At 46.5% G+C, this 23,565-nt stretch overlaps 1 protein-coding gene across 6 annotated transcripts in view; it reads right to left on the reverse strand.

Moving 5' to 3' along the window:
- The window catches only part of CD99L2 (CD99 molecule like 2), a 122,764-nt gene extending 102,604 nt beyond the window's left edge, over positions 1–20,160 (reverse strand). For 4 of the 6 annotated variants that reach the window (XM_025373565.1, XM_025373564.1, XM_025373566.1 and 1 more), the window contains exon 1: positions 19,867–20,160. In XM_025373565.1, coding sequence (XP_025229350.1) covers positions 19,867–19,933 — 67 coding nt within the window. In that variant the 5' untranslated portion in view covers positions 19,934–20,160. The remainder of the gene's footprint in view (positions 1–19,866) is intronic. The other 2 variants (XM_025373563.1, XM_025373561.1) reach the window with 2 other exon arrangements.
- Positions 20,161–23,565: the final 3,405 nt, after the last annotated feature.

Here is a 23,565-nt window from a genome sequence, read left to right on the forward strand (position 1 = left end):
TAAAATTTAAAAATTAGCCAGGTGTGGTGGCATGCGCCTGTAGTCCCAGCTACTCAGGAGGCTACGACAGGAAAATTGCTTGAGGCCAGGAGTTTGAGGCTGCAGTGAGCTGTGATCGCACCACTGCATTCCAGCCTGGGCAACAGTGAGTCCATGTCTCAAAAAAAGAAAACAACACTAAAAATATACAAAACAACAAAACTAGGAGAAATAAAAATAAAAAGATTGTTACGTAAAGTGGCTAACCAAGAATGCTAGGCACTCCATCCTGAGCAACAGAGTAAGACCTTATCTCAAACACACACACACACACACACACACACACACACACACACCCCAGTAGCTTTCTCAGACACCAACAATCATCACTTAGAAAACATAGTAGGGGGCCAGGCGCAGCAATCCCAGCACTTTGGGAGGCCGAGGCAGGCGGATCACCTGAGGTCAGGAGTTCAAGACCAGCCTGACCAACATGATGAAACCCCGTCTCTACTAAAAACAAAAAAATTAGCCAGGCATGGTGGTGCGTGCCTGTAATCCCAGCTCCTCAGGAGGCTGAGACAGGATAATCACTTGAACCCAGGAGGCAGAGGTTGCAGTGAGCCAAGATCGTACCACTGCACTCCAGCCTGGGCAACAAGGGCAAAACTCTGTCTCTAAAAAAAAAAAAAAAAAAAAAAAAAAAAAAAGGAAAGAAAACGTGAAAACATCATGGGGGAAAAATGTCCCATTCACAATAGGAATATATACCACAGAGCACTCGAGAATAAGTCTAACAAGCAATGTGAAAAATAAACTTGAAAAAATGTCATAAACACAAAGACAACAGAACTAAATAGAGACCTTGAGTTTGAATAGGAAAACTTAACACTATTAAAAAAAAAGAAAGAAAAGAAAAAAAAAGGAAAAAAATGTTCATTTTCCTAAGACTCTCACCTAGTCAATGCAACTCCAATCAAAATCCCAATGGACTTTTTTTAAAAACTTGACTCTAAAGTACATGTGAATAAAATGCATGGGAAAATAAATTTCAAAACAAGAGTAATTTTTTAAAGGCCTGTCCCTATCAGATTCTAAAATTTCTGCAATTTATTAATCAAAGCAGCATCTAAATACATTTTTTAAATTGCAGTACACATATGACCCAGCTACATCATTGACTGTTTGCATACAATGCTTGACCCCAATGTCAATTCAAAGGTCACTGGGGTCCATTATTTGGATATCACTAATGTAGACATTTCCTGCTACCAACTCTAAATAAGCAGTTCTATGCCACACTACTACCATTGCCTGCTCTCTACCAAGCTAATTCAAGGACTTTCTTATATACATCCTCCCAAATAACAACTCTACAGCAAGGAGTGAAGTCACCCCTTCCTTCCAATTCCACTCCTCATAGAGGTCACTGGTATCAATTATTTGGGACCTGCTACTTCAATAATCAACCTAAAAAATACAGGTACCCTGGGGGCCTTAGAGAAACCTTTCAGTAGACAAGAGGGGCAAATGACAGAAGTCACACTCCAGTTTGACTGAGGCAGATAAGATAGAAAGGCAGGGAGTGGAGGCCTAAAGGAGAAAGGAGATAAGGCACTAGCTTATTAAAAGGGAGGCAGAGGAAAGAGATGTTCAGGATGAAGGAAAACTTTAGCTTTTTAGGTGAGTGGAAAGAATTAAGAAAAAGGAGAAGGTGGCAATTGAAAACATACAGCAGAAGTGTTAAATTTGATCAATAAGGTCCCTGCTCTCAAGTAGGAAGATGAGAATGGTAAGATTCATTTATAAAGGAATGATATACCATAAATTACCTGGCAACAGATAAATCTAACAAGAAACATGAAGGATTCACTGTGATTCAGGGTAGGGCCAGGGCCTCCTGGTTGCTGGTTTAGTGCCCTTTGCCTTAAACAGAATTTTATTCCAGAACACATGATCTAATGAGCACATAAAAGGATGCCCAAGCCAGGTGTGGTGGCTCACACTTGTAATTCCAGCACTTTGAGAGGCCAAGACAGGAGGATCACTTGAGCCCAGGAGTTCAAGACCAGCCTGTGCAACATGGCGAAACCCTGTCTCTACAAAAACTAAAAAAAAAAACAAAAACGCTGGGCATGGTGATACACACCTGTAGCCCCAGCTACTCAGGAGGCTAAAGTGGGAAGATTGGTTGAGCCTGGGAGGTGGAGGCTGCAGTGAGCCTTGATGGTGCCACTGCACTCCAGCCTGGGTGACAAAGCAACACCCCGTCTCCAAAAAAAAAAAAAAAAAGACACCCAACTTCATTAGTCACTAGGGAAATGCAAATCAAACCCAAACCCATCATGAGTTACCACTTCACACCTACCAGGATGACTAAAATAAAAAATGAAACAGAAAATAACAAGTGTTGGCAGGGACATAGAGAAACTGGAAACTTCCTACACTGCTGGTGGGATTGTAAAATGACACAGCAGCTTTGTAAAATAGTCTGACAGTTCCTTACAAAGTTAAACATAGCATTACCATGTGACTTCGCAACTCCACCCAAGAGAATTAAGAACCTAAGTCCACACAAACACCTGTACATAACTGTTCACAGCAGCACTATTCATAGCAGCTGCAAAGTAGAAACAACCTGAATGTCCATCAGCTGGGGAACAGATAAACACCATGTGGTCTACCCATAAAATGGAATATTATTTGACCATAAAAAGGAATGAATATCTGATCCATGCTACGATGTGGATGGGCCTTGACAATATCATGCCAAGTAAAAGAAGCCAGACACAAAAGGCCAGATATTATATCATTCCACTTATATGAATGCCCAGAACAGGGAAATCCATAGAGGCTGAAAGTAGATTAGTAGCTGCTGAGGGCCAGGGGGAAGGTGGGGAATGGAGAGGGGCTGGTAAGGGGTTTCTTTTCAGGGTAATAAAATGTTCTAAAATTAGACAATGAGAGTGATTGTTGCACAGCTTTGAATATAGTAGAAACCACCAAGTTGTGTATTTTAACAGGTGAATCGTATGGTGTGTGAAAGAAAATGGAACTGTTTTAACATGCGGGAGGAGAAAGGAAATTTAATCCTCTACACAAAAAAGCCTTCTGTAGTTTAGAGGCAGTGGATATAAAGGATGCATCTGTGACTTGGGGCAAGTCCCTTTGTGACTTTCTACCACTATTTTCTCTTCTACAGAGAAGACTGGGGCCTTCCAAGAAACCCGCTCTCATTCTCTAGTTACCTCTCCGGATTTCCCATCTCCTAGGTTCTTTCATGGATGTTCTTAGAATCTTGTCAGTACTTCAACGCTTGAGGGCTGCAGTCACCTGGCTGTTGTTGACCTGCTTCCTAAGGCTGTCCTCTCCTGACTTCCAGTACCTTCCCTTCTAGTGAGAGGGAGCTAGAGTGAGTAAGAGGGAGCTGCCTGGCTGTGGCTGGGTTCTCTCTCCACCCCAAGTCATCCTGCCCTTGGTCCCTTGACCTCCTTCCTCCTCTCCAGTGTCCTTCATGCTCTCATTTCACTAAAGGCTCTCATTTCACTTCATCCCACACTGGACAAGAAACTGCCCCGCCTTGGAAATCCCATTCTGTGGCCTTGGCTCTATCTTCCCAATCCTGGCCCAACCTATACCCCAGCAGGCCTGCAGAGGCTGCCAGGCCAACCTCAGCAATCCTTTCTGATCATCCTCGAAGCTTCAATGGGCTCTACCTCCTTTGCCACCTGGCACAGTCCCAGCTAGGTCACCACAGAGACTGTAGCCAGAGCCAGCAATACCTGTCACAGTGCTCTGCCCCTGCCCTGCCAATCCTCAACTTTGATAAAAGAACCTACTCCCCCAACCCCACTGGACCAGAAGCTCCCTGAAACACAGCCAGTGCCTGCACCACCACTGGTCCAGCGCCAAGCAAGATGCCTGGTGTATACGCAGCACTCAATTAAGAGTTCTTGGAGGGAACTGACCAGGAATGGTGATCCTGCCACCAGCCAGCCTTGCTGTATTCTGGGGTGGTGCCACATTGCAGGAGAAAGTCTTGTATCACTGTCCTGATTAGCACTGGCACAGGTGCCAGCTCAGGGTGTGTGAGTCAATCCAGGCCCTCGGGGTGCCTTGGCAATCCACATTTCCTTAATTGGCTCCCTTTGTCCCTAACAGTACTCTTTCCAATCTTAACTCTCTACCTGGCTCCTCATACACTCAGCACAAGACCTTGTCTCCTCCTCCAGGGAAAAGACCAAGGCCATTAGGCAGGATGGCTCCACGTGCCCTTCAGCCATCCCATGTGTACGTGTAATAACGGGTGACAAGAGTTAACATTAACTGAGCACTAAGGTTTAGACCCTCTCTCTCCCACCTCTCCCTCTCACCCTGTAACTAGAAATAATGTTCATCCAAATATTACATACAAAGATATTTAATGAAATGTCATTTATAACAGCAAAGACCTAGAGTCAACCTAAATATTCATCAAAAATTATATTCAGGCTGGATGCAGTGGCTCATGGCTGTAATCCTAGCACTTTGGGAGGCCGAGGCAGGCTGATCACTTGAGGTCAGGAGTTCGTGACCAGCCTGGCCAACATGGTGAAACCCTGTATCTACTAAAAATACTAAAAATTAGCCAGAAATCACTTGAACCCGGGAGGCACAGGTTGCAGTGAGCCGAGACCATGGCACTGCACTGCAGCCTGGGCAACAGAGTCAGACTCCATCTCAAAAAATTTAAAAAAAATTATATTCAAAACATGTTTTAACTGTAACACATAAGATACTCACAATATAAGGTTATATAAACAAAGATATATCAATTTGTGTTTCTAGTAATGGGAGAATAGATTATTTGGACCAATCTTCCCATTACAAACAACTAAAATGGTTGATTCGAAAATATCATTTTAAAACGTTTAGAAGTGTTGAAGAACTGACAAGTTGGCAAAAAACAACTATGACAGGCCATGCATGGTGGTTCACGCCTGTAATCCCAGTACTTTGGGAGGCTGAGGCGGGCGGATCACCTGAGGTCGGGAGTTCGAGACCAGCCTGACCAACAGGGAGAAACCCCGTCTCTACTAAAAATACAAAATTAGCCGGGCGTGGTGGTGCATGCCTGTAATCCCAGCTACTCGGGAAGCTGAGGCAGGAGAATTGCTTGAAGCTGGGAGGCGGAGGTTACAGTGAGCCAAGATCACGCCATCGCACTCCAGCCTGGGCAATGAGAGCAAAACTCCGTCTCAAAAAACAAACAAACAAACAAACAAAACATGACAACCCCTAAAAGACAGTGGAAAATCCAGGGAGGTAGGAGTCCATGCACATGCAGCCACAGGCTCTGAGGGCATCTGCCAATCTAGACAAATTTTGACTTTGGTTTTGACAATCTTCCAAGGGAGGCAAAGGGGACTAAAGAGCAGGCCCATGGCCATTAAAGGAATGTAACAGAAAATTATTCTCATATTATGCTGGGACCCCAAAGTGTTACACCCTTGGGGCAAGGGCGACTCAGAAACAAATATGCCCCTCCCAAATTCTACCCCCAGAGGACTGCAAGAAAGGCTGCCTTGATGATGGCAAAACAAAGCGAAAATGGTAGAAACTTTGTTTAAGGTAGTCCCAGATTAATCACACAAGGCACCTGACAAAAACCAAACACAAATTCTTCTCTGGAAGAAGGCAAATTTACCCTAGACTTCAAAGATTCCCCAGATATATATTTCAATTACAATAAGCAGTACACAGCCAAAAAAAATAAATAAACAAACCACCAAGCACATGAGGAAATGAGTGAGTATCAGTAGAGAAAGAGTAAACAGGAAAATGAGCCAAAGACAACCAGGCAATTCATAAAAGAGGAAACCAAACTGGAAGATAAACATAGGAAAAGATGTTCAACCTCATTAGTAACCAGAAAGATGCAAACGAAACCATTACAATAATATAAAAAGCCCCAGTAGGCTAAATATCATAGTCCAGTCTGACAGTACCAAGCGTTGGTGAGGCTGGCACAACAGCAACTTTTCTGCGCTGCTGGTAGGAATATAAATTGGTACAACCATTTTGGAAGACAGTTTAGTACCACCTCATAAAACTCAAGTTCCAAATACTGCATAACTCAGGAAATTCACTTCTAGATATAACCCTAGAGCAGCAATTTTCAAACTTTTTGGCCTGAAAGACTTTACATATACTCAAAATTATTGAGGACCTCAAAGAGCTTTTATTTATATCAGTGACTGCTATTGATATTTATCATATTAGAAATTAAAACAGGCATTTGTAATCCATAACATACAAACACACATTCCATTAGCCATCAGGGTGATGATACTGCATATCACATAGTCTCTAAAAAATGCCACTGCATACTCATGAGAGGAGAATGGAAAAGGCAGTTAACATCCTAGTACTAATATGTAAGTAGTTGGCCTGGGCAGTGTGTCACACTTATAATCCCAGCAGTTTGGGAAGTTGAGGTGGGTGGATTGTTTGAGCTTGGAGTTCAAGACTAGCCTGAGTAACATGGTGTAACCCCATCTCTACCAAAAATACGAAAAAAATTGGCCAGGCATGCTAGCATGTACCTGTGGTCCCAGCTACTGCAGAGGTTGAGAGGGGAGGATCAATCACTTGAGCCTGGGAGGTGGAGGTTGCAGTGAGCTGAAAATGCACCACTGCACTCCAGCCTGGACAACAGAGTGAGACCCCATCTCAATCAACCAATTAATCAATCAATAAATGTAGTCAGACCTTGTAGACCCCCTGAAGAAGTCTCACAGGCCCCCACAAGGGTCCTCAGAGCACAGTGTGAGAACCTCTGCCCTAGAGAAACTTTTGCACATCTGCATAAGAATGCTCCTGGCAGCACTACTTAAAATGGCCCCGAACTGGAAATTATCCAAATGTTCATTAATAAGAGAATAGATTAAGAAACAACTTGTGATGTAGACAAACAGTGGAATAACACATGGCAATGAAAACAAATGAACTACAGTGACACACAACAGATCGACAATAATGTTGGGAGAAAGACAAAACAGATTACACATGGTGTAATCCAATTTCTACAAGGTTAGAAGACAGGTAAAACAAAACTATACAATTTAGGGCTGCATACATAGGTGGCAGAGTATAAAGTAAAGGGAGAAAATGACTGTACAAAAGTCGCGGGGGGTGGCTACGTCTACAGGGAGGGAGGGGGCTGTGACTGGGAGGGGCACACAGGGGTCTGTATAAGTGTTGTCAACATTCTATTTCTCGACCTGGTCCGTGGTGACACAGGTTTTCATTTTACACATTTTTGTTAAACTGTATATATATGGCTGGGTGCAGTGGCTCGTGCCTATAATCCCAGTACTTTAGGAGGCTGAGACAAGAATATCGCTTGAGGCCAGGAATTCAGACAAGCCTGGACAACACAACGAGACTCCACGTCTACAAACAAACAACAAAAAAAAGTTAACTGTACATATAGGCTTTGCATGTTTTTCTATATCTGTTATATTTCACAATACTGGTGAAAACTACATACAGTTTGATGCCAATAATGTGAAATACATATTTCAGCACAGAAAAAATTATTGACATACTGTATTCTAACATGCTAACAGTGGTTATCCCTGGGTAACGAGGTTTGTGTTTTCTCTACACTTCTCCACATTTCCCATGTTTACTACAAAGAGTACGTATTACTCTTGTAACTGTGTACACATTTGGTATGTCAGACTTTATTACAATTTTTAGCCTACCAGAGGGTATGTAATGTTATCTTATTATAGTTTAATTTGCATCTCTCCGATTACTAATGAGGCTGATCATCTTTTTATATGTTTATATGTTTATTGTCCAATTTGATTTCTACCTACATGAATTGCCTGGTCAAATCTTTGGCTCATTTGCTGTTTATTCTTTTTCACTGGTTCGCAGAAAATCATTAAATGCATTAAAAAGACAAGGTCGCCATCTAAAATGGAAACTAATAAGGGTGAACATAAGAGATGAGATGAGCCATCTGTGGAAGTCTATGCAGAAAATAACTAACTACAAAGATTGGTGATGCATATGGTCTCACTAGGGTGACCTGAAAGCTCATCAAGGAGTCTAAGGTGTGTTTCTAGAGTTGCCTGATCTTAGAACTTGCCCTGTAGAGAAGAAAGAAAAAAAACAGAACTGTCTGAGCTGATACCAATGTGCAAGACTGGCTGTGATCTGATTTATTCCAACATGTCTGTCCTGGGCAATGTGATGATGGCAGAAAACTTTAGTGACTCATGAAGAATACTGAAAACAGAGCGATATTACAAAGAATATATAGTCATGGGGCCACATAGCAATATATTTCAGCCAAATGATGGGCTGCATATATGATGGTGGTCCCATAAGATTATAACTGGGGCCCCAAATTCCCAGTTATTCTTATGGGTTAGTGACATGGTAGCCATCATAACATGTTAGCACAACACACTACCTTTTCTATGTTTAGATGCATGAATGCTTGCCTTTGTATTACAACTGCCTACAGTATTCAGTACAGTCACATGGCTGTACAGGTTTGTAGCCTAGGGGCATGTAGTAGGCTATACCATCTATGCTTATGTAAGTACACTCCATGACGTTCACACAATGAGATCACATGACATTTCTCAGAACGTCTCTCCACTGTTAAGCAAGGCATGGCTGTATCTGTCTTTACAGTCGTGGTTCTCAACAAGGGGTGATTCACCACCCCCCACTCCCTAAGGGACTCTGGGCAATGTCTGAAGTTATTTTTGGTTGACAAGACTAGGGAGGGGAGTACTACCCACATCTAGTGGGCAAGCCAAGGATGCTGCTAAACACCCACCCACCTCATCCCTTGCAGAAAAATTATCTGGTCCAAAGGTCAACAGTGCCATGGTTGAGAAACTCTGCTCAGTAGTCTCTATCTAGGAGAGTACTCAGGCCAGGCGCCATGGCTCAGACCTGTAATCCCAACACTTTGGGAGGTGAGGCGGGAGGATCACTTGAGCCCAGGAGTTTGAGATTCTGTCTCTACAAATAAATAAAAAAGTTAGTTGGGCATGGTTTCACATGTTTGCGGTCCCAGCTACATGGGAGGCTGCGGTGGAAGGATCCCTTGAGCCTAAGGCTTGGGGTGGCATTGAGCCATGATGGTGCAACTGCACTCTAGCTTAGGTGACAGAGTGAGACCCTGTCTCAAAAAAAAAAAAAAAAAAAAAAATGCCAGGTGTGGTGACTCATGCCTGTGATCCCAGCACTTTGGAAGGCCAAGGCAGGTGGATCAACTGAGGTCAGGAGTTGTAGATCAGCCTGGCCAATATGGTGAAACCATGTCTCTACTATTAATACAAAAATTAGCCAGGCATGGTGGCGCATGCCTGTAATCGCAGCTACTCAGGAGGCTGAGGCAGGAGAATCCCTTGAGCCCAGGACGCGGAAGTTGCAGTGAGCTGAGAGTGCGCCACTGCACTTCAGCCTGGGTGACAAGAGCGAAACTCCGTCTCCAAAAAAAAAAAAAACCAAAAACAAAAACAAAAAAACTCAGCCCTCAGAGAGTCTTCTTCAAGGTGAAAAAGGGCAAATTCCCAGGCTGCCCCACCTTGAGAGTTAATCCAAACTCCTTGAGACCTACACTCAGCAAGCTCCTCCAAGGCTACACAGTAGGCACTGTGCTGTCAGAAGGAGGCCTCCCTCATGGAGAAAGCCTGTACAAATAAGAGCACTTGGAGCCCACAGAACATCAGTGCTGAAGGGCTCTCAGAATCAGCTGATCCATCCTCCACTCAGAGAGAGAACCCGACTGCTGACAACAGCAGCATGGCATCACGGGAAGGAACAGAAAATGAAGAGGCACACACAGAGCCAGGCTACTAACTGGACACTAACAAATATACCTCATGGTGATTATTTCATAAAGAACTAGAGAGGTGAGAGAAGTTGCCATCACAATAGAGCTACAAGCAGTTACTCCCAACTAGGAGAACTGGAATACGCTCAAGGGAGGGAGCAATATTTCAGCAGGACCCAGAAATCTGAGATTTGTGTGGCAGTTTTAAATGATGGCTAAGAATTATTTGGCACTCTTCCCTTAAGAGGTAGGATATATGTTCTCACTTTGAATCTAGACTACCCTCAACTGACTCATAACCTACAGAATTCAATGAAAGTCATGCTAGTGACTTCTGAGGCCAAGTCATAAAAGACCATGATCTAGGCATATATCCCAAAGAATTGAAAACAGCTGCTCAAAGACTTGTACACGAATGTCCACAGCAGCACTACTCACAATAGCCAAAGGGTGGAAACAACCCAAACGTCCATCAGCTGATGGCTGGACAAGCAAAACACGGTCTACCCGTACAATAGAATACTATTCAACCATAAGTTGAATAAGAAGAAATGGAGTACTGATCCACGCTGCAACAGGGAGGAACCCAGAAAACATCATGCTAAGTGAAATAAGCCAATCTCAAAAGGACAAATACTATCTGATTCCGTTGCTATGAAATGTCCAGAATAGGCAAATCCAGATAGGAAGCAGATGAGTGGGCGCCAGGGCTTAGGGGAGGGGGAATGGTGATGATCACACACATAAAAAATGTATTTAATGCCACTGAACTGTGTGCTTTAAAATGGTTAAAATGGTAAAGGTTATGTGTATTTTGCCACAGTTTTTAAAAGGTATTTTTTTAAAAGGCCCATCTGTCTTCTACTTTGTCTACTGGAATACTCACGCTTAGAACCTGAAGGGGCTATGTAAGAAGTTCAAATACAATTTCCTTGCTCAAACCAGGAAGCTCAAACCAGAGAGGCCACGTGTGGGTGTTCCAGTGGACAACCCCAGCTAAGCCCATCCTTTATGACATGTGAGTGAAAAAAAACCTCCAGATGACTCTAGCCCCCAGCCACTTGAGTCCTCCTAGCTGAGGTCCTAGATACAGTAGAGCAGAGACAGCCATCTTTGCTGCATTATCCTAATTCCCAACCTATGGAGTCTAAGAGTATAGTAAAACAGTTGTTTCAAGCCACTAATGTGTAGAGGTTCATTATGCGGCAATAGGCGACAGCAACAGCTTTCAACCTGGGAGAAAGGGGGCAAGTGTCTTCTTGGCAGATAGCACTACAGCAACAATGGAATCCTTGTGTGTCTTTTAAGATACATGTGACTATGTATAGTTGCTTCCAGGTCTGTCTGGACTTTAATCTCCTTGAGGGCAGGTGCATGTTTTACCCTGCTCTGTTTTACCCACAGTGCCCCGACATGGGTCCTGGCTGCTCATTCAGGATGAGGCCTGCTGCCTGCCATCTGCCCTTCAGATCCACTCTCTGTGCCCCAGGCCACTGACTGGTATGAGCTTCATTAAAGGGCTTCTTTGTCCTCTGGCCTCCTTGGGGTTAGCCCATGGGTTTCCTTAGTATCTCAAGTGCCATTCACATCTCAGATTTTTTTTCCCCACATTGCCCTTAGGCTGAAAGAAATACCGAATATAGTTATACCATCCCAGGCTAGCTGAAGTAGCAGTAAAAAAAAAAGAAAAAAGAAAAAGTAGACTGTCAAAATGAGCCCCAGCTGTGCCTGGGCACTATTTTGGTGGAAATAAATTCCACACTGCAGTAATACTTCCTGTGGAGAGTATCACCTCTAATTTAAAAAACAATCCCAAATACAACCACCTAACAATGACAGCTAGATGTTTTCTAGCCTCTCCTCTACACAGATGTTCACTGAACAGGGGTGTCGTATCTGTAGGATTCAACTACAGCAGTTTTCAAAGATACTTCTGCTGTAAAGCAGCAGAACATTCTGACATCTTGTGAGAAGCCCGAGGTAGAAAACTAATAAAAACAAAGCTCCAAACTGGTTGAAGTGGAGTTGTTCTACCTATGGAGTAGCCATTCTTTCATTCTTTTAAACTTGCTTTCAGGCTGGGCACGGTGGCTCACGCCTGTAATCCCAGCACTTTGTGACGCCATGGCAGATGGATCGCCTGAGGTCAGGAAATCAAGACCAGCCTGGCCAACATGGTGAAACCCCGTCTCTACTAAAAATACAAAAATTAGCTGGGTGAGATGGCGGGCGCCTGTAATCCCAGCTCCTCGGGAGGCTGAGGCAGGAGAATCACTCGAACCCGGGAGGCAGAGGTTGCAGTGAGCCAAGATTGTGCCACTGCACTCCAGCCTGGGCGACAAGAGCAAAACTCCGTCTCAAAAAAATAATAATAATATAAGTAAATAAAACAAAAATAAACTTGCTTTCAAGAAACAAACCAACAAACAAAAAACAACACTGGTTGAAGCAGGAGTGCACCCATTCCTGTCTGGTCCTCTCCCCACACCCCCACTCCTATCCCCAACTTGAGAGACAGGGAATCGACACAATTAGCTGAAGCCACAGCACTGGTAAGGGCGGCCAGGAGAAAGGTGGGCCAGCAGCACACTCCTCCTCCTCCTCAGCAAAGGGGCAAGTGTGGCCTGCACAAATCAGAAACCCTCTGTCTGCTGGCCCAGAGACAGCCCAGGCGCATGCCTGCTTCAAGTGTGGCCATCAGGACTGGAGGAGAAGGGTGGGAAAGGCCTTTGGAGACAGCCAGTGACCCCCACTGCAGGTGACCTGCAGCATGGGCCATGCTCCAAAGCAAAAGTATAGACTCCCATCTCCTTGTAAAGCAGTTTGGAATAAAACACAAGCACCAGAAATCCAGCTACCTTCCTGGGTCCTCAGAGATGCTTCTAAACATTCATTGCTGCACCAAAAACATCACTGCAACCCAATTTTCTGCACATTTATTTTAAAATACTGAACTTAGAGCATTCTAGGGATTGATTTAAAAATGGTAAAACTGAAACAATGTAAGGAAACATCACATACTAGTTTTCCAAAGAAGGAAGAGGATGCTAGTATCTAACTCTTAGCTTCTTATTAGCATCCTGTTTTAGTTATAACAAAATATATTGTATTCAACAGTTTAAAACAATACACATTTATTGTCTCACAGTTCTAGAGATAAAAGTCCAACCCAGGTCTCATGGGCTAAACTCAAGGTGTGGGCAGGGCTGTGTTCCTTCTGGAGACTTTAGAGAAAAATCTGTTCCCTGTCTTTTCCAGCTTCTAGAGGTTGTGCGGTCCTTGGCTCCTGGCCCCTTGCTCCATCTTCAGAGCTAGCAATGGCCGGGCGAGTCCTTCGCATATGACATGGCTCTAATCCCCACCTCTTCTACCTCCCTCTTCTGTATTTAAAGGACCCAGGTGATTACATTGGGCCCACCTGGATAATCCAGGATAATATTATTTTAAGGTCAGCTGATTGGCAGCCTGAATTCCATCTGCTACCTTACTGAATTTCCCTTGCCATGGAGCCTAACATATTCACAGGTTCCAGAGATCAGGACGTGGACATCTTTGAAGGCTCATTATTATTCTTTCTACTGCAGCTTCCCACCCCACTCCATGTAGAACAGGTGCCTACATGAAAGATTTTCTGGCCCATTCTTGATAGGTGTCTATGATGAAGTGAAGCTTTTACATGCAAACCAACATTCACCAGTCAGTGGACCTAGCCTCAGGGAGGGCCCAGTCTGGATTGGGGGACAGGAACCCCTTGAGCCAGTCCTCCCAGGCACCCAAGAGCAGAAGAGGAATAACGTGCAAAGTACAAAACCTAAGAGTGAGCCAGGCGTGGTGGCTCACACCTGTAATCCCAGCACTTTGGGAGGCTGAGGCAGGCGGATCACCTGAGGTCGGGAGTTTGAGACCAGCCTGACCAACATGGAAAAACCCTGTCTCCATAAAAAGAAAACAAAATTAGCCAGGTGTAGTGGCACATGCCTGTAGTTCCAGCTACTTGGGAGGCTGAGGCAGGAGAATTGCTTGAATCCAGAAGCCAGAGGTTGCAGTGAGCCAAGATCGCGCCATGGCACTCCAGCCTGGGCAACAAGACTGCAACTCCATCTCGAAGAAAAAAACAAAAAACACCTAAGAGTGAACACACAGCAGAAAAAGCAAAACACCAGGTGGGGAAAAGAACAGAACAGGAAAGTCAATGTATCTGGAAGGTATCTCTCCTGAACACACAAGAATGAAACCCAGCTCCTCCCAACACTCCCTTCTGAGCAGCCAAAATGGGCCTAATCAGCATCATCTCCACTGAAGGCAACTTCATGCCCTTCCTCAATGCCTACTGATGCTGACTCCTGGATGGTTTCTGTGCATGTGTTTAAAAACACGGGCTGGGCGTGGTGGTTCACGCCTGTAATCTCAGCACTTTGGAAGGCCAAGGTGGGTGGAACACCTGAGGTCAGGAGTTTGAGACCAGCCTGGCCAACATGGCAAAACCCCGTCTCTACTAAAAGTACAAAAAAATTAGCCGGGTGTGGTGGTGGGCTCCTGTAATCCCAGCTACTCAGTAGGCTGAGACAGGAGAATCTCTTGCACCTGGGAGGTAGGTGGAGGTTGTAGTGAGATCACACTATTGCACCCCAGCCTGGGCGACAGAGCAAGACTCCATCTCAAAAAAACAAAGAAACAAACAACACATTTGAGATACCCTGTGTCCAAAGTAATGCAAGGGATAGAGATGCGACCTGTGACAGCAAGGAAAAGACTGAAAACCAGTCAAAGCAGGTAAGACTAACAGGCAGAGTCCCCAGACCTTCTGTCAGACCAGTGCAGCAACTGACTAGCACCCATAATGGCGACCCTGGAGCCATGTAGGAAAGGGAAGTTCCCCTCTCCCCATCATGCCACTGTTGCATGGACCATTCCTGAACTCGGGCAGGCAGGGTTAAGCATCTCTCGGCCAACCCTGCAGATGCCTTTGTGGCCCATCTGGCTCAGTCCAATACCCCAAGTCAGCCCATGAGACTTCTACCTGGATCCCAGCCTGGCATCTCAGCACTGCCGGCACATGGGGCCCACTTTGCTCTTACGCCCCCGAACCAAGCTCTAGCACCTTGAAAACAACCCCAACCCAGGGGTAACATGTTGCCACTTCTCACACTTACTCTGCTTGGATTATACAGTGCATTTTTTCAAATGGCAATGTAATTCCTATACGACTCACCCTTTTAAAGTGTACAAGTCAGTACCCAGTGAATTTTTAACTGAAAATATAGTTCCTATACAACTCAGCCCTTTTTTTTTGTTTTGAGACAGAATCTCGCTCTGTCGCCCAGACTGGAGTGCAGTGGCATGATGTCAGCTCACTGCAGCCTCTGCCTCCCGGGTTCAAGCAATTCTCATGCTTTAGCCTCCCAAGTAGCTGGGACTACAGGCGTGTGCCACCATGTCTGGCTAATTTTTGTATTTTCAGTAGAGATGGGGTTTTGCCATGGTGGCCAGGCTGGTATCGAACTCCTGACCTCAGTTGATCCACCCACCTCAGCCTCCCAACAAGCTGGGATTACAGGCATGAGCCACTGCGCCCGGCCACAATTCAGCCTTTTAAAGTGTACAATTCATAGTTTTTAGTATATTCACATGTTTTGCAATCATAACCTCTATCCAGTTCCAGAACATTGTCATCAGCCCAAACAGAAACCCCTTGCCCATTAAGCAGACACTCCCCATCCCCCTTCATCCCAGCTGCTGGCAACCACTAATCTACTTTCTGTCTCTATGGATTTGCCAAATCTGGACATTTTGTATAAATGATGCCTTTCAAGGTTTGCTTCACTTATTTTTGAAACGTGGCTTGGAATGTCTTGCTCACTTGGAGCCAGGTGCTGTGCTAAATGCTTTATATGTTTCTACTCATTGAATCCTAATAACCACCCCATGAGGTAGATAGTGCTGTTATCCCTGTTTCACAGATGAGGAACCGTAGCACTGAGCAGTTAGGCGCATGGGACAGAGTCACAGCAGCACTGGCCAGGTGTGCTTTCAAGCCGATACTCCATGTGTAAGCTGGACCTCTCTTTAAGGGAGCAGGCACTTGGTGGCTTGCCAACATGCTCATCACGTTTATTCTTTTATTCTTTTGTTTTGTGTGTGTGTGTGTTTGTTTTGTTTTGTTTGAGACAGTGTCTCACTCTGTCACCCAGGCTGAAGCGCAATGGTACGATCTTGGCTCATTGCAACCTCTGCCTCCCAGGCTCAAGTAATCCTCAGCCCCCTGAGTAGCTGGGACTACAGGCACACGCCACCACGCCTGGCTAATTTTTGTATTTTTTGTAGAGATGGGGCTCTTGTTATGTTACCCAGGCTGGTCTCCAACTCCTGAGCTCAAGTAATCTGGCCAACTCAGCCTCCCAAAGTGCTGAGATTACAGGCATGAGCTACTGTGCTCAGCTCCTCCATCATGCTTATTCTTGACCACTTCTCACATTCCTATTACCTGCCTGATCCCTGAAGGTATCTGTGTTCACGCCTTCTGCTCTGGTTATGCAGATAAACCTGAGTTCAAATCCAATTCAGCTAAGCGTTATCTTGATTAAGTTCCTAAACCTCTCTGGGCCCCATATTTTTCATCTGAGAAGTGGGTTACCAACCAGTTACCTTTAAGACTCTATGTAAAAGGGCCACTATGGACATCAGGAGGTGATATGGGTCACAGTGCCACAGGTCAGGGTAATGCGGCAAGGCACTGAGGGCCTGGCCTATAGGTGTTCCAGAAATGAAGCTCTTGTTAAGATTACTACCCGTCCACATCCCTGACAGTCTTCTCCCTGCTGCTCAAAAGAACAGCTTCCCATTTCTGGAGGCGCATACAGGAAGCATACCTGTGTTCGGAGGACTTTTTGGAACTGGTGAAATACACAGCAGACTGAAAAGCCCTCTGTAATTAGAACAAAGATAACTTGTTAACCGCCCTTTAAACTCCTGGGAGCCTAAAGTCAGCCTCTACTTGCTACTTGCTAGAGCCTGGAAGGGTTTCTCAGATTATGAAGGGCTGCTTCTGCGTGCTTTCTGAGGTCTGCCAGCATTTCTCAGCCACATCCCACTACTGAGGACCAGGACCAAGAATAAAGTGGCTCTCAGCAGGCCTACACATAATGCCACTCCAGGGCTCAAGGAGAGTCAACTGGTGCCTGAGGCACTTGCTTTGTGTTTGTCATTTTGATGCAACAGCTCTGAGACTACCAGGATCCCGGAGAAGACCACCAATGCAAAAATCATATTATCTTATTTTGGACAAAAGATCCAGAAAACTGTTGGCCAGGCGCGGTGGCTCACACCTGTAATCCCAGCACTTTGGGAGGCCGAGGCAGGTGGATCATGAGGTCAGGAGATCGAGACCATCCTGGCTAACACGGTGAAACCCCGTCTCTACTAAAAATACAAAAAATTAGCTGGGTGTGGTCGTGGGCGCCTGTAGTCCCAGCTACTTGGGAGGTTGAGGCAAGAAAATGGAGTGAACCCAGGAGGCAGAGCTTGCAGTGAGCCGAGATCGCGCCACTGCACTCCAGCCTGGGCGACAGAGCGAGACTCCATCTCAAAAAAAAAAAAAAAAAAAAAATCCAGAAAACTGGGCCCTTATCTTGAAACCAAAGCTTCTTCTGTTTCGGGTTTTCTAATTTAAAAATAAAAGATCGCTGGGTAGCAGTCTTATCTGGGTGGAATCCTGGCTCTATGTCTTCTGAGCTATGTGACCAGGGTCCCCTCATCTGAAAGCTAACGATAATATCTAGTCTGTAAAATGGTCGAGGCAATTTAAGGCAATATATGTGAAGTGCCTGGCACACAGGAAGCACTCAGGAGATGGAGTGGTAGCTGGTAGCAAGGCTGCAGATCTAAGCCTGGTCCCCTCAAAACCTTTGTGATTGTCAGGCATCATATGGATGAGCACACAAATTCGGGGAACTCATTTTCCCATGGTCCCTAAGTGGTCGAAGTGGGGTACCTCCAGGTGCAAGGGCATATGCCTAGGGCTTAAAGGCAGTGACTGTGCAGTCGGACAAACCTTGCATCAAATCATAATTCTGGCAATCGCTGTGTGACCTAAGGCAAGTTACTTCATCTCTCTGTACCTCTGTTTCCTCATCTGTAAAACAGATGTATTGGTTCTGTCTCCTCTCCACCTCTTAAATCAACAATTGTAACGTGCAAATCTAAGACCCAATCTTTTTTTCTTTTTTTGAGATGGAGTCTTGCTGTGTCGCCCAGGCTGGAGTGCAGTGGCTGCAATCTCGGCTCACTGCAAGCTCCGCCTCCCGGATTCATGCCATTCTCCTGCCTCAGCCTCCCGAGTAGCTGGGACTACAGGCGCCCGCCACCACGCCCGGCTAATTTTTTGTATTTTTGGTAGAGACGGGGTTTCACCGTGTTAGCCAGGATGGTCTCGATCTCCTGACCTCGTGATCCACCCACCTCGGCCTCCCAAAGTGCTGGGATTACAGGCTTGAGCCACCGTGACGGCAAGACCCAATCATTTCTATTCCCCACCTTCTCAATGTGCACAGCATGTTGAAGACTTTCAGAAGACAGCTTTGAAGGGAGTATCATTTTTCTAACTTTTTTTGTGCTTCCACTTTCAAGATTTCCATGTCATTAGATGCAAGTCAATCAAATGATCATACTTTTTCCCACAAATGCATTGTAAACAAAATAAAAATTTCATCCTAAAGGGAAAATGAAAAAGAAAATTCAACAACTCTTTACCCCTATAACTTCCTTTATTTTTCTCCATAGCACTGACAATATATATAGATTTCGATGTTGGGCTTGTTTTCTGCCCGGACCAGGACGTAAGCTCTATGAAGACAATCTCAGTTTTGTTCACTACAGCATCATCAGTTCCTAGAACAGAGCTGGCACCTCCGTAGAATGTTAAGTGGCTCTTCGTGAATCAACTCCAGGTGGGTTACCCACATAAAAAACATTTCTGCATCTTTTGCAAAAGTGTCTTGGCTAGTACCATCCACTGTTTTCCAGTGTTCCTTTATGTGACACAAATCTTACTAGAACTCAGTACCAGGACAAAGTGAGTGTGTGTGTGTGTGTGTGTGTGTGTGTGTGTGTGTGTGTGTGTGTGTTTCCTGAGCTCATATATTTTCCGCCAGCTGGGTTCACTTCTATTGTCAGGAAGCTCGGAGCATAATTCATGTTCAATTACAGTGTTTCCCTTAATCCCTTTTTCTGATGGGGACATAGGATATAAATAAGTGTAAGAAGATTCTGTTGGTACATGTTTAAGACCCTATTTTTAACCACAGACTGCATTTATTCTAATAAGATGCTTCTCAAACTTGAATGTGCCAGAGAATTACCCACGGATCTAGTTGAAATGCAGAATCAGACTCAGTAGGTCGGGGGCGGGGCGTGAGATGCTGCAGTTCTTACAAGCTCCCAGGTGATGCCTATGCGGCTGGGCCCTGGACCACATTTTGAGCAGCAAAGGGTCTAAGAAACGTGCTTCCTTGATTCAGCGGGATTTCTCTCTCCTGTTCCTTGGCAAAACATGACCAAAGTCTCAAAAACTGAAGCGGACGGCAGAAGCACCTAGAGAGCTGGTTAGACCTACACCTCGCTGACCCACCCCCACACCCCATGCCCGCTGTGATCCCGACAAAAGGAGCTAGGAATCCACCTAGGTACTTCTGCGGTCTGTGACCTCGCAGCAAATTTCGAAAATGACTGCTCTCTTTAAGGTTTTCTCAAAGGTAAACTCCTGGGGACAGCTGTTGTCACCAGTGGTGACACCTCGTTCAGGATTTTAGGGGGCCCATCCGCTGTTTCCAGCCCAGCGTCAGCCCTCCTCTCCGGCTACTCCGACCGCGGCGGAGTCAACCCCCACGGGCCCGGGGCTCGGACCCCCGCCGCTCCGCCTCGGACAGCCGGCCCAGCCGGTGGCAGCCACCGCAGGCCCGCAAGGCGGGGACCGTGCCGCTCATGCGCAGAGCGACCCCTGGGCCCACAGGGCGGGGTCCCCGCGCGCCCCCCGCCCGCCTTACCTCTCTGGACCAGGGTGGCCAAGGAGAAAGCGAGGCAGACAAGGAACGCCGAGCGCCAGGCCACCATGGCTGGGAGCAGGCGGAGGGCCCCGGAGGAGCACAGTTAGCGCGAGAGCGCCCGAAGGAGAGGCCGAGGAGCAGCGGGAGGAGGAGCCCCGCCGCCTCCGCAGCGTCCCGCCCAAAGCCGGCGCGCGCGCGGCGCGGCCCCGGGAGAGTGGAGGTCGGGCGCGCTAGAGAGCCGGCGCCTGAGGGCGCCCCGGCAGGGGTTAGGCCGGGGGGGCGGGGCGAGGCTGCAGTATCAGGGGCGGGGCCGCGGTCTGGAGGCGGGGCTCCGGGCGAGGGGCGGGGCCCGCCGGCTCCCGGGTGGGGAAGTCTGGGTTGGGTTGGGCTGGGTCCAGCGGCAGCGCGCGGTCCGCAGACCCTGTCCCACCCCGGTCCTCGAGACCGAAGGAGGTGGCCCCGCGGACCTGGAGCAGTGAGTCACCAGTGCCGGAGAGCAGGAGGCGGCAGCGCCGGTGGGCACCGATTTCCTGCCGGGTGACCTTGAGCAGGGCTCTTCCCCTTCTGGCCTTGGTGTTCTCCCGGTGAAGGGTTGTTCCCTCGGGGCCCCTCCAGACACCGTCCAGCACGGAGCCCCGCACTCTGTCCCCACCCGCCGTTCCCTGCAGGAGGCCATAGTGGAACCCTGACCGGATACTGAAGAAAAGGGCCGTTTTCGTGACTGGCTGCGGTAGATAAACAGTGACACGTCTCGAGGAAACGAGGCCGGGGGCGCCCAGGTGGGCGAGAAGGGAGGGTGGGGGGCGTCCCGGAGCCGAAGCGCCGCGGGCTCGGGAGACTAGGGGTAGGGACTGGGTCAGCTCTCCCGAGGCTGTGATGAATGCGCTGAAAGTGCAAGTTCATATCTGCAGAGTCGATCTGAAAAACGTGCTTAATGACCGACAAACGCGCTGCAGTCCTTTCCCATGAACCCCTGCAAACGGAGTCCGTCTCCCAGACCCGAAGAAATCAGATTCCGATACTGTGCCGACCAGCAAAATGCCCGCTGCAGCAGTTCGTGGGAACGCTCCCTAGAAGTGCCCCAGCTGCAACCGGCTCTCCAAGACAAAGAGGAAGCGCTGCCTACTCTCCGGAGTGGCGGCGTGAGCCTGTCCCTGCCATTATGCGGCACGGGCTGCCCAGGGCCACATCCTCCTTAGAGGGCGGCAACTACCACCTCCCCTCAATATCCGTTAGGCAGCTTTCCTGTGCCCCCAACCCAGCCCTTGCTGCCTTAGGCAGCCCCCTCAGTGACTCCCACCAACCCCTAAGGAACAGTGGGGTCTGGGGTCTCCCTGAGATGAAGCCGAAATCTCCCGTGTGGCTTACATCCATTGCCCTGAATCTTAGGGCTGCAGAAACAAAGCAGCATATAAGGAGTGGATCTTCCCAGGTTCAGGGCATTAATTACTATATGAATGGAACATTATTCCATTCTAGCTGGAGAATTAACAGAAATAGCTGGTAGTTATTGAACATGGACTATACCATGGCATATTCCAGGCATTTTACCCTTAATATTTATTCCTCACAATGCCATATATATCACCTAATAATTAACGAGGGAAAAGCAGCAAAATGGAGGTTCCTTGAGGCTGGGGAGTTAGCCAGGTCTAGTCTCATGTGTCAAAGTGGGAGGGTACCACTAGGAACCCCAGCTGGTGAATGGCTAAGAATGTGTGCTGTAGAGCCAGACCGGGTACAAATCCCGGCTAAACCCAACAAGGTTGTGCTAAGGATTAAACAAGATGGTGAAAAGTGAACAGCCTGCACACAGTGACAGAGGGCAGGGACCATTACTGGTTAATCTAGTAACGACTAAGGAAATAGTGGCCACTGTGAGGTCAGGAAGTTACTGTCTATTCCAGGCTGTGGGCATGCCCTACCTTTGCTACTAAGTGCCCTGAGCCATTCCATAGGCCCCGGTGGTACCATCTGTACCAGGAGGGCACTAGATTTTCTGGTCTTTAGGAGTCTCAGGGTCTGATGGGTAAACCCTGATGCATACACACTCATCTACACTGAGGAGGTGAGAAGCATGTAACCTCTAAGTTTGAGGCCATGTCAATCAATATGCAGTGGACAGTCACACGCAACTGAAACTCTAGCTGCTAAATGTGCTACAATGCCATATGCATTGTATCTTCTAGCTTGAGCTGTCTTCTAGCTCAAGAGTAGTTCTCAAACTACACCCCATGGGCTAAATCCTATTCCCAGCTGTTTGTACAGCCTTCCAGCTAAAAGTAGTAGTTGCATTTTTAAATGGTTGAAAAAAATCAAAAGAATGTTATGACATAAGAAAGTGATACAAAATTCAAATTTCAGGGTTCATGAAGTTTATGAGAACACAGCCATGTCCACTGATTTCTGTATTCCCTATGGTGGCTTTTGTGCTACCACAGTGGAGTTGAACAGTTGTGATTGAGACCATGGGGCCCACAAAGCCTAAAATATTTACTGTCTAACCCTTTACAGGAAAAGTTTGCTGATCTCCGTTCTAGCAGATTGAACCATGACAAGGATAAACATTAGCAGGTGATGATACAGGACCTTAAGAGTGTGCTCCTCTAAAGCATGAAATGAGCATAGATGACCTGCTCTGACACAGGAATAAGAACCAAAAGAAAAAGACAATGTTTATCATGGTGGCCAAAAGATACTCACAAATAGTTCTTCCTTAATCAAAATATTGCAAATGTCTGAGATCGATTATCCTACCAGATACCTCTCCCTTTGTAAAATAACTTATCTTGGTCCTGGTTTGTCTCTCAGTCTCTTGTAAGTTAGGTTAATATGAGTCAGAGAGGGCTGATTTGCCTGCCAGACTGAAGACCTGCTGGGAACTTAGTGAGCCTCTCAGTCAGGTACTGCTATCCTGCTGAATTGCAAATGAACATGCAGTTGATTTACATACAGGAAATTGTACACTTAAAAACCATGATCTGGGAGCACCTCCCCAACTTAGTTTGGAAGTACATTTCCCAGGAGGAAAAAAAAAATTATTATTAAAAAAAAATTGTCAAAGCGATTATCTGTGTTCCCTGCCCCCACACATCGTATATACTCCCCACTACCAATGCACATGGGTTCGGGGACCCACTCTTGCCCAAGCCTGCCTCGTCTACACACCACTTCTTTATTCCCACCCTCTTGCTACACCTAGTTTCTCCCTGAACTTCTCATACCCTGAAAACTGCCACCAATTGGAAAACCATTTGGCCTGACAAGATTCTCTCCTAAAAATGTCCACCTTTCCCAAGCTGTGGCCCAAGCAGAGAAGTGTGGCATGGACAAACAGCCACCAGGGTGGCCTGGGAGAACAGGAGAGGCACACATATAGGGCTGGGTGGGTTTACACCAATCTCAGGTAAATAGGATTATGTGGGCCAGCTAGGTATCCATGGGACTATGTGTTCCAAATTCCCCAAGGACTATACTTTCAGGAATTGTTTCTGTAATACATTACTAGAGAATGTTCTCTGAATGTGTAGAGCACAGAAAAATACAAAATAATAATAAATTCCAAATCAGCTGAGTCCCTGGGTGGCCTCCCTCACCCATGATCAAAATCAGCTGTGGAAGGGCCTTGCCACCACCCCCACCACTGCTGAAGATGCCCATCAGGTGAGCACCACTGTCCATGCTGACAGCACCCCTTCC

This window comes from Theropithecus gelada, chromosome X (assembly GCF_003255815.1).
Source record: "Theropithecus gelada isolate Dixy chromosome X, Tgel_1.0, whole genome shotgun sequence".
Taxonomy (NCBI): Eukaryota; Metazoa; Chordata; class Mammalia; order Primates; family Cercopithecidae; genus Theropithecus; species Theropithecus gelada.